General features: G+C 39.6%; 1 protein-coding gene across 1 annotated transcript in view; it reads right to left on the reverse strand.

The window, feature by feature from the left end:
- POLA1 (DNA polymerase alpha 1, catalytic subunit) overlaps positions 1-11,926 on the reverse strand; it is a 288,381-nt gene extending 276,455 nt beyond the window's left edge. Inside the window, exons 1-4 of the mRNA XM_079122812.1 lie at positions 11,751-11,926; positions 6,868-6,983; positions 3,445-3,541; positions 1,655-1,735 (exon numbers count right to left, since the gene is read on the reverse strand). Coding sequence (XP_078978938.1) covers positions 1,655-1,735; positions 3,445-3,541; positions 6,868-6,983; positions 11,751-11,793 — 337 coding nt within the window. The 5' untranslated portion in view covers positions 11,794-11,926. The remainder of the gene's footprint in view (positions 1-1,654; positions 1,736-3,444; positions 3,542-6,867; positions 6,984-11,750) is intronic.
- Between the last annotated feature and the right edge of the window lie 664 nt (positions 11,927-12,590).

Here is a 12,590-nt window from a genome sequence, read left to right on the forward strand (position 1 = left end):
CAACTAAAAGGGGTTCCACTCCCACTGGCCAAATCCAGGATAATTTGAACATCGAAAGGAAAAGTGATAACAATGAATTTTAACAGTAAATCCTCTAGAAACCCATGAGTTTGAAGTGATAATTTTAAAAAGGAAAGAAGCTGAGTGCAGTGGCATGCACCTGTAGACCCAGTCATTAAGGAGGCTTAAGCAGGAAGATCACTTAACCCCAGAAGTTCAAGGCCAGCATGGGCAACATAGCAAGACTCCATCTCAAAAATAATAAAATTAAAAAGGAGAGAATCATCAACAGATGCTGAAAGCACTGGGTGAAAATTCACGGGAAAATGGGATATATACATGGTCTCAAATCATCACCACACATTTGCGTTAATGACAAAGAGGGAAAGGTAGTTTTACAAGAAATTTATATCATCTTAACCAGGAGATCAAATTTATTATCAACACTAAGGGAATGGAATGCTCTCTAGAGAAGAAGGGCATGAATCCAGGGCCTTGTGCACACTAAGCAAGGCCTGGGTCAATTCCCAATACTGCAAAAAAAATGCTGTAAGAGACATTACTCAGCAAACTAGAGACATTTTACTATAGACAATAATGATACTGTGGTTAAGCAGACAAGAGTCTTTATTCTTACACACTGCTAAAGTTCAAAATATTCATCAAAAATTAGTCTGTATCAATGGTTGGAAAGAGAAAACAAATGTTGCAGAACATAAATGTGCAAATTAGAATCCAGTCCCTCTGTAAAGAGCATGATACCACAGATATAAGGCTTTGTGGCCAAATAGGATTCTGTAACAAAATTATGTATTCTTCACATTTTTCTTTTTTCAAAAAACACACTTTGTAAATGTAAAAACTTTTCTTAACTCAAGGGCTATATAAAAACAGGTATGATGTGGGGGGTGTTAATGGAGAATGTTCTAAAATAACCTATGGTGGTACCTGCACAATTCTATGACTACACTAAAAGCCACTGAATTGTATACTTTAAATTGGTGAACTGTGTGGCATGTGAGTTATCCCTCAGTGAAGTTTTGTTTTGTTTTTTTAAAAAAACTGGCTGTGAATGTGCCATAGTTTGCTGAACCTTGATCTATCACTTGGTGGTAGAAGACTAATTCACAAACTAAACCAAAAAAAAAATACCAATGAGAACTTCCCATTCTCATTTTACAGAACTAAATCTGGCCTGTTTCCCTGAAAAAAAAAAAAAAAAAAACAATAATTGTGCAGTTAAGAAAATTTGACACATTCATTCACATCATTTTAAATTTCAATTAAACAAAACAAGCTGATTACACTAGTTCTAAACTTTATTATTGAAGAGCTAAAATTCTGAGACCATCATTTCAGTAGGAATTAAAAGACATCACTTACTATGGCAGCCCTCAATACCAGCAACTCTAAATTGACCAAAGGACTAAAAATTTCAATAGAAACATGAAATTTTTTACTTTCTGGTGGTGATTTGTTTCTTACATTTAATTTTCTACACAATTATGATTCTCTCACTATTAGAACATATTCTCTATCTAAAAATAGTTGCAGGGGGCCCTCCTCCCTCAAAGGGAAACTGTATCGGAATACCAAGTCATCTTAAACTTTAGACAATTCTTTAAATCTCAAAATGACATTCTCTTGGAGGTACCTTTCTCACTGGTATCAAGAGCATTATCTTCAAGGTCATCATCAAAAATCTCTCGGCCATCTTCCACATAACCAGTACCATCTGCAGGGCAAAATTTAATATTGAGATAAAGTTTCCACAGTAACCAATAATATTTTAGCCAACGCAAAAAGAATACTTTGGTACCTACTCCTGGTCTCCTGGTCTGTTCCATTTTTAAGTGCAGCAGAACCCTGTTCAAACAGGTGTCAGATGTGGCAAGTCATCCACACAGCAGATGTGGCATCAAAACCAAATATATACTATACCTAGCTAGGTGAAATAGGGAAATGATTTGGCCCACAGGATCAAAAACCTAGCCACAAAAGGTTACGTTAGGCCTATACCCAAAGAACTTAAAATCAGCATACTACAGAGATACAGCCACATCAATGTTCATAGCTGCTCAATTCACAATAGCCAGATTGTGGAACCAACCTAGATGCCCCTCAATTGATGAATGGATAAAGAAACTGTAGTATATATACACAATGGAATATTACTCAGCTATAAAGAATAATAAAATTATGGAATTTGCAGGCAAATGGATGAAATTGGAGAATATCATGCTAAGTGAGATAAGCCAATCTCAAAAATCCAAAAGACGAATGATCTCACTGATAAGCGGATGATGACACATAACGGGGGGTAAGAGGGGGGCAAGAATGGAGGGAGGAGGGACTGTATAGAGGGAAAAGAGAGGTGGGAAGAGTGGGAGGGAAGGAAAAAATAAAGGAATGAATCAAGCATCATTACTCTATGTAAATGTATGAATATGCAAATGGTATGCTGTTACTCCATGTACAAACAGAAACTACATGTATCCCATTTGTTTACAATAAAAATAAATTTTAAAAAAAGTGATGGGAAATACTGTTTGGAATTGTTAAGCCACCTCTGAACAGAATACTGTCTGTACTTGTTCACTGGTTTGAGGGAGGTGGGAGGGAAGAAGTTGCAAGGGTGTTTTGTTAAGAGTGTGCTAGAAAACTTCAGTTTAAAAAAAAAAAAAAAAAAGGTTGCGTTAGCTGGGCATGATGGCGCATGCCTGTAATCACAGCGGCTTGAGAGGCTAAGACAAGAGGATCACAAGTTCAAAGCCAGCCTCAGCAAAAGCAAGGCTCAGTGGTTGAGTGCCCCTGAGTTCAACCTCCAGTACCCTCCCCACAAAAAAAGGTGCTTTACTGGGATTATAGGCATGAGCCATTGCACCCAGCAAGACCAGCTGTTCCAGTGCTTTCCACTGCTCATATTACCTCTCATACCTAAAACTTCATGTATTCCTCACAGCAGTTGGGGAGATAGTTTTCTTATCTGCACATTATAGAACAAAAACTTGTGGCTCAGGGGCATTAAGTAACTTGGTCAAAGTCACAGAGTGGGAAAATAGAAAAGAGAGCTTGAACCTCTATTCCTTAATTCAGATGCTGTGTTTTGGCCCTACAGGAACATGGCTCCTCCCAATTCACCCTCCCCCACTTTTTGGTGCTAAAGATTGAACACAGAGTCTTACACATCTTGACAATTCCCAAATAGTCATTTCCTGGGGCATTTATACTATATCTTCAGGTATGTGCCTTGATTCTCCAAAATGTTGTCAAATCAAACTCTTATTGTTCTGCTTCCTTATCCTCAAATAACTAAAAATGATCCAAACCAAAGGTACGATTCTAACAATGCCTTACATCTACCCAGGCAAAGGAGCAACTCCACATGAAAATCTACAAAAAGCAACGAACACAGTGCCTGGCAAGTAATTTCTTCCTACATACCATCATCCACGATCCAGTCATCATCCTGCCGTGCCTGAACCAGCTTCGAATACTGTTCTTCATCAACTTCTTCATAAACACTTGTGAAGTCCTCAATCTGCCATTATACAAGTTTGAGAAAAAGCTTCAAACGGAGTGAAAGTGTTAATTCTTATGAAAAAAAATTGTCAAATTGAAACTGGCATGGCAGCCTGACAGAGAAGCTGCAACCAAATCATGAGTTCTGACATTCAACACCACTACAGGGTTTTCCTTAAATAGACATCAATTAACTTAGTATTCCTTTTAGGTGGGTGTTAACATAAGATATTAAATGACTCCATTAGCATAATACACTTGTCACACCATCAATTACTCAACTACTTCATAAAAAACAAACTGAATTATAGCCAATTCTTCATTAGCTGCTTTGGGGATTATTCACTTGTAATTTCTAGATTGGAATCTCCTATACTTAGCAAACCTATAAGGCATACCATCTCTTTCTCCACTAACTGTTCTACAAATAGTCAGTAAGTTTAATGCCTGTTTGAACAACTAAATAAAATGCAAAAGGAAAATCTCCCTCATCCAGCCCCCTCCAAAAATTTAGCAAAACAAGCATATTCTTTTATAAGCAAACAAGAAAATGTTTTTGAGTGATCCCTCTTTTCTTCACCACTGATCCTCCACCACTCTCAGGTTTTGAAACTGGACAGGGACTTATATGCTGAGCTGTTTGAAAGGCAAGTCCAGAGAAAGTAGCCAGGTCCTCCAATCACACTAGCTGCCTGACTGCCAAAGGGTCAGAGCACCATGAGCTACTGGTACAAATAAAGCAGAATACCTCTCCACAAAATAACAGGTGCACACCATTGCTGCCACCGTCCATGGGGGCCACAGACAGCCCAAATGAGAATCTGGTGAGTTAATTAGCAAGTTCTCATAGATACCTCATGAAAAATACCCACCTTCTCTCAAGAGTTCTCCATTTTTCAATTAGGGTATGGGGGAAGATGACTAACTCTACCTGAAGAGCTAAGCCTCTAGGAGAAAACCTGGGACACAGCTTTGAGAGCTTGATGACCAGAGCTGACTGAATTTTTGCCACACCTATAAGGCTTATAACAATTATAGGACTAGACTTCATTTCACCTCTTTTCCAAATTACTCTGTAGGGATCACTGGCAAATACTGATTTGGACTTTGACCATTTGGTAAAAAACTATCTACCCTAAATTATTAACAAGCCACATGCAAACTAGTCTAACACTATTATATTAACCAAATTTGTTTTTTGGAGGGAGTTGGCATAATTATTTTTGTTGGCTGAAGGCATACTTTGTTTCTCCTTTAAGTAATTAATTTTTATACTATTTTTGAGGGGATGGTACTGGGGATTGATCCCAGGGGCACTTTACCACGAAGCCACATCCCCAGTTCCTTTTATTTTTTTTATATTGAGACAGGGTCTTGCTAAGTTTATGGGGTTGGCTTTGAACTTGCAATCTTCCTGCTTCATTCTCATCAGTCACTGGGATTATAGGTGTGTGCCACTGTGCCTAGCTGATTTATATACTATTAGGAAAACCCCAGAAAACTGAGGAGTGAATTCAGGATGCTTTAACACTGAGCTAAATCCTGTCCCTTTTAATTTTTGACACAGTGTCTCACTAAGTAGCTGAGGCCAGCCTCAACCTTGTGATCCTCCTGCCTCAGCCTCCCAAGCTGCTGGGATAACAGGCATGCACCACTGCACCTGGCTCAGAAAACTATTTAAAAAAATAATTTTGAATAAAGTCTTTTCAACTCTTTATTAGTGCTGGAGAATAAATCCAGGGCCTTGTGCATGCTATGCAAGCACTCTACCACTGAGCTACAATCCCACCCCAGGTGACTCTACCTTAAAAAACCATATTGCTACTGCTCAGCATGAACTCTTGGAACCACACAATTAATATCACAGTATTTAAATGAGTAATCAGCCAAAATTGTGCCAACATCAGAAATGCCCCACAAAACTCCTTTATAGAAGTACCTACATTAAAAATGCTTTACTCTTGCTTCACTGTAATTCTTTTAGCAACCCTTTATTATCTGGTTGCCTCCCTTAACTTGAACAAATGGTGCCAGCCACATGGCAAAAATCCTCTTCTATTTGCTTAATTGCCCAGTACAGTAAAGGCCATAGTGAAATGTGCATATTCCAAAGCCATATTGCCTGGGTTCAAATATAGGATCTGCCACTGTGACCTCACTAAACTTCTGTGCCTCAGATAGCTCACCTGCAAACTGTTGTTAGTCATAGAATCTAATTTCATATGGTTACCAGATGGATTAAATGAATAAACATATTAGTAAAAACACTTAGAACAGTGTGTTAGTTCAAAAATATATTAGTTGTTATTATTTTCTAGCATTAATCACTTTCTAGCCTTGGCAGTTAAGATACCCAGAGAGAGTGCTAATGGTGAAGCTAGACAATGATATGCAGATGGTAATCACTTTATTTTTTATCTACAAGCCAAAAGCAGTGAGCAGAGGAAAATGGCCACAAAAGCATTAATTCAATCTTACAAGCAGAACACTGAAGAAGTAAGGTTCAAGTCTCCACTCCCTTGCAAATAAAACAGTACTGTCCAAGGACAAGGTACTTAACTAGACTGCTGAAGACTTTAAAGTAAAAGCATCTCTCAGTTCCCCCAAAGAAGCCATGGGGCTTCACAGAGATGCATCATACCAAATAAGGAAAATATAGATATAACTACTTTAATCTTGGAATTTTAAACTCATCTGTAAAATACTTTTCAGGAACTTTTAAGGATTGAGTACTCTCCATAATCTCTAAATCTACCTCATCCCCACACTTGTTCAATATTAAGAAATTACTATTACAAGAAGCCTGAAACACATGAATATTTCTAATTGGTGATTGTTACAGGTTAAGTATGAGGCATATACCAAAAGCTCATGTGTGAGACAATGCAAGAATGTTCAGAGGTGAAATGATTAGGTTATGAGAGCCTTAACCTAATTAGTGGATTGGTTGACATAGACTAACTAGGGATTAAATGTAGGCAGGAAGGGTGTGGCTGGAGGAGTTAGGTCACTGGGGTGTGCCTTTGGGGTTTATGTTTTGTCCATGGTGAGCAGAGATCTCTCTCTCTGCTTCCTGGTTGTCATGTTTGAGCTGCTTTCCTGTGCCATGCCTTTATGCCATGATGTTCTGCCTCACCTATGGCCCAGAACTATGGAGTTGGCCAACCATGAACTCAATCTCTGAAACAGTGAGCCAAAATAAACTTTTCCTCCTCTGTTGTTCCCGTCAGGTCTTTTGGTCACTGGGACAAAAAGTTGACTAATACAGTGACAGAGTTGATATAAGACTACCTGCAAGCTATAAATTACATGAAGCACAGGAGAAAAAAGAAAGTGGTTACTTACTTCATATTTGTACTTCTCACCAGCTTTAGCCTTTTTCAGTCTTTCTAGCGCTTCTTGGCGACCTTTCTTTGACTTTTTTTCTCGCCGGGCCCGAGAAGTTACAAAACTTCCTGAATCTGACACAAGTGAAAGAAACACAAATGTATGGAAAATGTTATAAAATTTTCAGTCATCTTCCCTCATAAATGAAGAACAGTCAGGCATAGTGGTACATGCCTATAATCCCAGTGACTAGGGAGGCTGAATCAAGAACTGCAAGTTCAAGGCCATCCTCAGCAACTTAGTGAGGCCCTAAGCAACTTAGTGAGACCCTGTCTCAAAATAAAAAGGGCAGGGGGGGTGTAGCTCAGTGGTAAAGTGCCCCTGAGTTCAATCCCCAGTACCCTCCTCCCCCAAAATGAAGAACATTTCTAGTCAACAATATACAATTTTAATATTATCTGTAATATTAAATGTATTATTATAATGTAAAATAATTCAAAAAGTTCATGGCCAAATATGCAGATCCTGTAACTCTTCAAAAATCTTCTCTAAGATCCTGTTACAACTGAAGCCAATGTTAATTTTTTCCACAAAAAATATGAGAAAAATCTCAAATCCAACTGATATCCTACAGAAATATTAGGGAAGAGAGATTAGCTATTAGCTAGTCCATAGCCTTTCCATTAGAAATGACAGGCCACAATTAATCCAGTGGGTCATAAAAGAACAATTCATTTTGTTTCCTATTAATCAACATTTGAAAGCTTTTAAGAAGGCTCTGTTCTTTGCAAAGTACTAGGTGCTATGATGTACAAAAAGATCAAAAGACATGGTGCCTGTGTTCACCCTACTTATAATCTAATGTAGGAGATAAGTAGCAATTGGGTCTAAAAAAATTATTTAGAATACATGCCTTAATAGAATTCAGATAAAGTACCTTGAATTTCAAAGAGAAACAGAATGGGGGCTTGGGGGTATATAACAAAGATGGTATCATAATTCTAATAAAAGATGGTACTATATAAAGATGCAAAATTAACAAATTAAAAGTAGAATTATTTTTAAAAAAGAAGTTCATAGAGGTATTGAAAGGTCATGATAGGATAAGAGGAGAACAAAACAACAACAACAAAAAAAGATGGTTCTAAGGAGATTATTAATTCTATCACTGACTTTAAGACCTCAGTTGATTATGATAGTATAGGATGATAGTAAAAAACTACCAAGGTTAAAATGTGTTTTGTCAAAAATGATTGAAATATCAGAGGATCCCAGCATTCATTCATTGAACTTTTGAACTCTTCATGCTTTTGGTCATTATGAACTGACCACCCCACATGCATATTGAAAAGAATTCATACACAGAATTAAGACTTTCACATACCAGCTGATGAATAAGCAAATCAAGACAACAGTGCTGTCTGCCAGACATAAGTTTAGGCTCAGCAGCCATTTTTTGTATTTGGTACTAATTAATTTATTAAAATGAGTAGGCACAAAAAGGGAGATATATTGATAAGAGGCATCGTAAAAGCTCCAATCCCAATGGCATATTCATAACAATAAGTTGTTTGCCTGACTGAAGCGTAAGAAACAATCTAAAAAAACATGTAACAAATACTGGCAATAAACTGTTGAAAATTATATCTTAAAGGTCAAGTATAATTAGAGAATATTATTTTTTTAGCTTTCTGTAAATGGAATCTCTATAACATCTTAGTCTATTGTTTGACTTTCACATTTGACTTTTAAATTCATTTTTGGAAAGGCATTAAGTAAAAATTAAGTAATGTGGGTACTTAATAATGACAGTCACCAAATTTTGTGTGTAATTCAAATGATTTAAAAATCTTAAGCAGGCTTACATGAAAAGGTTTCAGAGATTATTAAACATGATCAATAAGAGTGAAAAGCTAGCCTCAGTATATTCCCTTTAAGACGCCCTTGATATCTGACAAAACCTGTAGGTCTTCAAATGGACCACAGGAAACACTGCTCCACTAAGCAGGATTTGCCATACAATTACAAATAAGACAGAGCTGCCTGTAGCCTCAAGGGGCTCACAGTCAAGTAAAGCAAAAGACCCTGAGATTATCATCATAATATAAACACAGTGCCTTGGAAGAGATAAGAACAGCATACAAGGAAATGTAGAGAAGAGAGCCATTAATTATGCCGGGAAATCAGGGAAGTTTTCATAGGGGAGGTCTCCAGTACTGGCCTAGAAAGAATTTCACCATCAGAGAACAGGGTAAAAAAGTGGAACAAGCAGAGGAAGAGGTGTGAGCCAAACTACAAAGGGATATAAATGCAAGGTGTACCCAGGAACCAAGAAAAAAATCAGTGCAAAAGGTAAGTTTGACATAGAAATTAAGAAGTAGCACATCCCAGCTTTGCCATTTAGTAGATGACATGAGACTACCAGTTAACCAGTTCAGCAGTGGACAGCTGTCTTGTTTGAATCTGCCCAGCATCTGAAAGTTTTTGGACACCCCGACCCCTGCACCTTATGTCTCATGGGTTCACAGAGCCTATTCCTTTACAAGCTGAAAGTTCCCTTTCCCAAACACTCTTGCAGCTGGGGCAAGGGCATTAAAATAGGCTCTAACAATTAGAAAACCTGCTCAGACTTTACATCAGTGACTAATGTCCCAATGAGAGATGTGGGCTTAAGGAAGATTCTAGAAGTAGCAAGAGCTACAGGAAAATTGAGAATGTTGGACAACAGTGCCAGCAATGTCCCCAGGTACAAGTACTTAGTCATGGTTGGCAACGACCTCCTCACTGGCCCAGTTTTGTGGCACAATTTTAATCACTGTTTCTGAGGAAGCAACCTGCAGACCAGATTTCCAGTCCTTCAGGATTTGTGCAAATGCTATGGAATTCTAATAAATTCTTTTTCAGTTTAAATTAGCTAGAATTGGTTCTTATAGCTTACACCAAAGCACTCTGACTAATGCAGAACCTGAGGGTCCTCATCTGTGAAATGGAAATAAACCATTTGTCTGCTTCATAAAGCTGCAAGGATTACATGAGGATGGTTATCTTTGTACTTAGCAATATAAGAGAAATTCATTTAATGTTTATGTTTGTGTGTGTAGATGCATGGCAGTCAAACACACATACATATACATATACCCCCACGAACATAGTCTAGTTTCAGAAAGCAAAAATAAAGCAGTTTCTTCAGGGAAGATTCAACACAGCACTGCATATAACTGGATGTTCATTTCGACTCCATGAAGACAGAAACCATGTCCAGTCTACCCATTATCAGAGCCTGGTAGAATGCCTATGCCTGGTATGCACATAATAAATGTTTGCAAATGAACCACTGTACCCACTTTTTTGATCGCTAAACTCCCCAATCTCTTTTCATACATAAAACAGTCATAAACCTTTCAACTTTTCACTGCCATTGTCAAGCTGTTCCACCTGCTAACACTTATGAAAAACAAAACCCAGATTTTCCTTTTTGGAACACATCTCTAATGCTTCATGTAAGTAACTAGCAAAAAGGGAATAAGCATGAAAAAATCCAGTTACCAAGATTTAAATATTTGCTTCAAAATCACCATCTGGAGTACCTCCATCCTCCCCAAAAGCAGGCAAAGACACTAGCTTGCAAAAGAATTCTTTCAGGTAACAATCTTTTAGTCTGCTCTAACGGAAAAATTCCAGTCACAAGTTCTCAGCAAGTACTTAATCAACATCATGACTTGAGGGGTCTCAAGATTGCACAGTATCCTCCAGAGAGTGATTTCTTGATGTTCACGGATGGCGTACAGTTTTTAGGGTGAAGAAAGGGCTTAGTGGCAAATCACTGAGAGAGGGCTGCAAAGACTGTTCAGATACTCACATCCCATATCCGATTTGTAATCCCAGCTAGTCGACTCTCCAAAATAAATTGTCTTAAAAAACGAAAGGCTAAAGACCAAATTGAAATCTGTGATTTACAACTAGCTGAATGCAAAGGAAGCTGATTAGGAAGCAAGTTCTCATTAATGCTGATGTATTTGAGTGACAGGAGATGTAATGCTTGGGCTAAGAAAGTGAAGCATCTGATTTTAACTTAGAAGTTCACTGAAGTTAAGTCACATTTTAGTTGAACACTGTTCAAAAATCAGAAATCAGACAAAGCCATTTGCATTTTTGTATTCTATTTTTGGAAATAAAAGATTACCACTGACTGACTGATATACAATGTATCCGAAATGCTGAACTGCTGTATTTTTTAGGAACTTTGCCAAAATGATTAGATTTGAACGCTATTTTTATGAAGCACTTGAAGAACTTTCCATAGAATAATTTGAAAGAAAGTGTTAAGGCATAAAGTAGAAATCCATTACCTAAAAAGACAAAAACCATTTGTGTCTGATGTCAGCACTTGCAGCTTTTCTTTCCTGCCTAGTTACAAAGTGTAACAATTTTCCTGGGAGTTCCTAGAAAGGGGAAGGCACATACGTTCTGTCTTGGTCCTCAAGCGGATACTTTGGGAGTGGGAGAAATGAAATACTCTCGGTTAGGCCAGTGCCCCACCGAGCTCAGTCTTGCTGAAGTTGTTCCCAGCACGTGGGTACGACTTACCAAAGGAAATAAAAAAAGGCAAGCGAGTACGGGGGGACTCACTGACAGAGATGTGACAGTCTCCGAAACAGAAAACCCTGCAGTGGGTGGCTCGGATTTGCAAGCCGGCCTGCAAGGATGCCAAGTCTGACACCCGAAGGGCCCCCGCCCTGAACCACTAAGGTCTGAGCACAAGCAGACCAGCAGGGCGAACCCGGCACGCGCCTCCTTCAGAAGAAATAAAGCAGAGACACCACCACCACCACCACCATACGCAATCATGCTGCTGTCCCCATACTCCCAACCAGTGCCCTGAGCGCGGAGTCATCCCTCACCGCTTGCCCCCAGTTCGCAGTCGTCGCCGTGCACAGGCGCCATGGTCCCGCAGTCTCCCGATTCCGCGCCAACCAGCCCGAAACTGGCGCGGGGGCCGAGATAGGCGCCAGCCTGAAAGCCAATCAGAGGCTTGGGAGGCTACGGACTTCCGCCCGGAAGGCCACTGACGTGCGGCACCGCGCCGCGCCCCGCCCCGGGCCTTTCCGCGGGCGCGCGTTTGGCGCCCTGTGATGACCCCTTAGGGAAAATCGAGCAGGGAAGAGACCGGAAGAGAGCTGGAGAAAGAAGCGGTCGGGCTCTGAAAAGGAGCTTGGCGGAGAATCTGCGCAGGCGCACGCAAGCTATTGGGAAAAGATTTGGGCGCGTGGGAGTAGGGGCTCTCTGGTTCTGAGAAATAATTTTCTGGGCGAAGAGGCGCGGGCGGGCAAGAAGGTGGTTGGACAGTCCCCCTCGTACCCCGCCCCAAAACCCGGAAAACGACTGCCTCCTGGTGCGCACTCTGAGTTTTGCCTGATACTTTGACTCGGGGTGTGAAGTGTGTGTGTGTGTGTGTGTCGCAATTTAAAGGCATATGCACCGCCGGGCTCAGTGGTGCACGCCTGTGATCCCAGTGACTTGGGAGGCTTAGGCAGGAGAATCGTGATTTCAAAGGCACCCTGAACAAGTTAGCAAGGACCTGAGCAACTTAGCGAGTCTTTGTCTCGAATTGTTTTTAAAAAAGGGATAGGGATGTGGCGCAGTGTGTAGGCGCCCCTGGGTTCAGTCCCTGGTACCAAAAAAAAAAAAAAAAAATCTATGCATCATCTTAACCAAATGACCAAAAGAAGCAGCAGTCTGAC

This window comes from Sciurus vulgaris (assembly GCF_902686455.1).
Source record: "Sciurus vulgaris genome assembly, chromosome: X".
In the NCBI taxonomy this organism is placed as follows: domain Eukaryota; kingdom Metazoa; phylum Chordata; class Mammalia; order Rodentia; family Sciuridae; genus Sciurus; species Sciurus vulgaris.